At 39.8% G+C, this 3,250-nt stretch overlaps 1 protein-coding gene across 1 annotated transcript; it reads right to left on the bottom strand.

Annotated features, from left to right (window-relative positions):
- Window positions 1–1,137: 1,137 nt before the first annotated feature.
- On the bottom strand, window positions 1,138–2,085 carry LOC115461345 (olfactory receptor 1019-like). Its single transcript, XM_030191088.1, has one exon. It carries the CDS (start codon window positions 2,083–2,085, stop codon window positions 1,138–1,140), a length of 948 nt encoding a protein of 315 aa, XP_030046948.1.
- Window positions 2,086–3,250: the final 1,165 nt, after the last annotated feature.

The raw sequence follows: 3,250 nt of genomic DNA, 5'->3' as shown, positions 1-3,250 counted from the left end.
TTACCCCTCAAAAGCCCTAGACCCCATAGCAATCATTGGTGGTCCAGGAGGTCTTTGGGCAGGAGCAATTCCCAGTCCCTCCTGCCCAGTCTGGCACCACCCTCAAAATAGTGTCCTTAGCAGTAGTCTCATGCAACTACTACTACTAAGGGCTTCATTTTGAGGATAGTACAGGACTGGGCAGGAGCTACTGAGCATTCCTCCTACCCAAAGACCCTCTAGCATACCAATGGTTGCTATGGTAGCTCCTTTTGGTGGGCTAGGGTCTCAGAGATGTCAAGTTACCCAGTTCCAGGCTGGAGATTTGGGGCCAGTCCTGGTTTTGAACTTCCATTCCAAAGCAGGGTGGGATTTGTAGCGTCCAATGCCCATTGAAATCAGTGCTGCAAGTTCCATAATGCACCAGGATGGTGTGGTTAGAAATTCAGGACTGGCTCAAAGTCTCCATCCTGAGTGACCCAGCACATAATATTCGGAGGCACTTAACTGCTTATGCCACTGAGTATCGCCACTAACCAGCCATCTAACTGGTTAGGTTAGGGGCGGGCTGGGGGCAGAGTGTGGGTGGAGTGCCTATTTAGCTGGTTAGCGTCTATTTTCAGTCTGCTAACCAGCTAAGTAACTGCATGGAATATCTGGGGTCAGGTCAGAACGTGACTAAGAGCAGCTCTGATGCTATAAATCACCATGGGGCTAAATATCGGGCCCTCTGTTCTCATCCTAATGCTGATTTATACTGACCCATTTTACTGACCTTGGTCAACCTCTCACTATTGTTTTTGCTGATTTCATACTATTCTTAATACCTTTCCAATATCTCTTTATTTCTTTTTTTATCTGTTCACCATCTAGTTTGGGTTCTACCCATGAAGAGGGTATAAAAAGCTTTTAAATAAAAAAGATACAGAGTGAACTGAGTATGTCCCAAACTGGATGTCTCAATTCCAATCTCATCTATCTAAAGTGGCCTTTTCGGGTCACATCCTGCTGTAAGTAAGCAGAACATTTATTTTGTATATATTCTGTGTTTGTTATATCACCTAACATTCTCTTGAAAGATGGTGGTTGATAAATTTGAATACATAAATAAAGCTCTAGAGAAATAAATACATTGAATCCCTTCTGGTATACTCCTGATCAATGAGAATTAGATTTAACTGTTCTCCCTTCTATTATTTTTCTTAAGGCTTTTTTGACATCCTTATTCCTGAGGCTGTAGATCAGTGGGTTCAGCATAGGAATGACAATTGTATAAAACACAGAAGTCACTTTATTCTGACTTTCAGAATAGCCAGAAGCTGGTCTCATATACGTAAAAAGGGCTGTCCCATAAAACAAGGAGACGGCAGTGAGGTGGGAGGCACAGGTAGAGAAAGCTTTACGTCTCCCTTCTGCACTACGTATCTTCAGGATGGTGGAAAAGATGGATACATAAGAGGCTGATGTTATTAGGAAGGAGTTCATGCCAAAACAGAGAACTAAAAGAAAAAAGGCTGTTTTACTAATGAAAGTCCCGGAGCAGGACAGAGTTAGCAGTGGAGGAATATCACAATAAAAATGATCGATGACATTTGGCCCACAGAAAGTTAAAGTACACATAAATCCTAAGGTTACACTTGAAAGAAATAATCCCCCTGCATATACAGCAGCCAACAGCTGATAGCAAACACCTGGATTCATGATACTTGTATAAAGCAAAGGGTTACATATTGCCACATAACGGTCATATGCCATCACTGACAGGAGGAATGTCCCTGTGCCTGCAAACATAACAAAGAAAAAGAGTTGAGCTCTGCATCCCTGGAAGGAGATAGATTTCCATTTGGTCAGGAAGGCAACCAACATTCTGGGGGTGATAACTGAGGAATAGCAGAGATCAGACAATGACAAATTACGGAGAAAAAAGTACATGGGGGTCTGAAGTTTAAGATCCAACATGGTTAATGTAATTATTCCAGTGTTTCCCAGCAAGGTAATAATATAGATCACTAAAAACAACAGAAAGAAGAGGATCTGCAGTCCCGGATCATCTGTGAGACCCAAGAGAATGAATTCAGTCACTGAAGTCTGATTGTTCTCTTCCATTCTTTGGTATTTAATATTGTTTCTCCCTCCGGTCCAAGTAGTGTTGGAACTTAAAAATAAACATAAAATATCTTAGAGATATGGACTCCCTCGACAATGACCAGACATATTTTTGTTCTTTGCTAGTCTTCTCAAAATACCCCTAATGCATTATCTCTCATCCCTCCCTTCACACCGCCACTGTAATGAAGTGCATAATTCACATGTAATATCAGGAATCATCTTTTTCTTGGCATAATCATTCAGTTTTAACCTCATCAAAGGCATATGGCTCCTGATGGCACTACTGAGTTGCTATGGTGTCAATCTCTCTACCTTTTCCTATCCTAACGGAATTCTTGTCAATATTTCTTTATTGATCAATATGTATGTGTAAACCACTCAGACAGACTCTGATGGGAGGTATAGCAAATGTTAAAGAACTTTGAGTATTAGTCAAGATATGTTATATATCACCGAGGTGAGGTTGCACCATGGAGCGATATAGAGGCATTATAATATTCTTGGTCTTATTTTGCATCCCTTTCCTAATAATTTCTAGCATCCTGTTTGCTTTTTTGACTGCTGATTCACACTGAGCAGAAGATTTCTGCATATTTTCTGCAATGACACCTAGATTTTTTTTCTTGAGTGCTGACTCCTAAGGTGGACCCTACCATCATGTAACTATGATTCAGATTATTCTTCCCAATGTGCATCACTTTGCATTTGTCCACATTAAATTTCAACTGCCATTTGGATTCCCAGTCTTCCAGCTTCCTAAGGTCTTGCTGCAATTTTTCACAATCCACATGAATTTATTGGGAGGATAATATAACAATAACAAAAGTAAGGAGCCTCCACAAAATTTAATTGAAAGATTTAAATCAATTGCAAAAATATGTTATAATTGTGCTCATAATGAGATGGCATTGAGATGACACTGTACCAGTAAGTCATGCCTCTTCTGATTATAATCATTGCATAACATATATTTTCTATAGGTGCCAAAAGTAGTGAAAACAAAATATTAGAAATATAGGTCTGAAGAACAAAACCAAAAGTAGTTAAAACCATACATATAAAAGACAATAGCTTAAAGCGAATTCACTACATATCTACAAAAACAGTTCATGTGCCTGCTAGGTTTACAAAATGAAGTCAATTCCCAATCCCCAACATGGAC

The sequence above is a fragment of the Microcaecilia unicolor genome, chromosome 1 (assembly GCF_901765095.1).
Source record: "Microcaecilia unicolor chromosome 1, aMicUni1.1, whole genome shotgun sequence".
Lineage (NCBI taxonomy): Eukaryota > Metazoa > Chordata > Amphibia > Gymnophiona > Siphonopidae > Microcaecilia > Microcaecilia unicolor.
The sequence above is the reverse complement of the archived record's forward strand: the minus strand, read 5'-3'. Positions and strand labels throughout refer to the sequence as shown.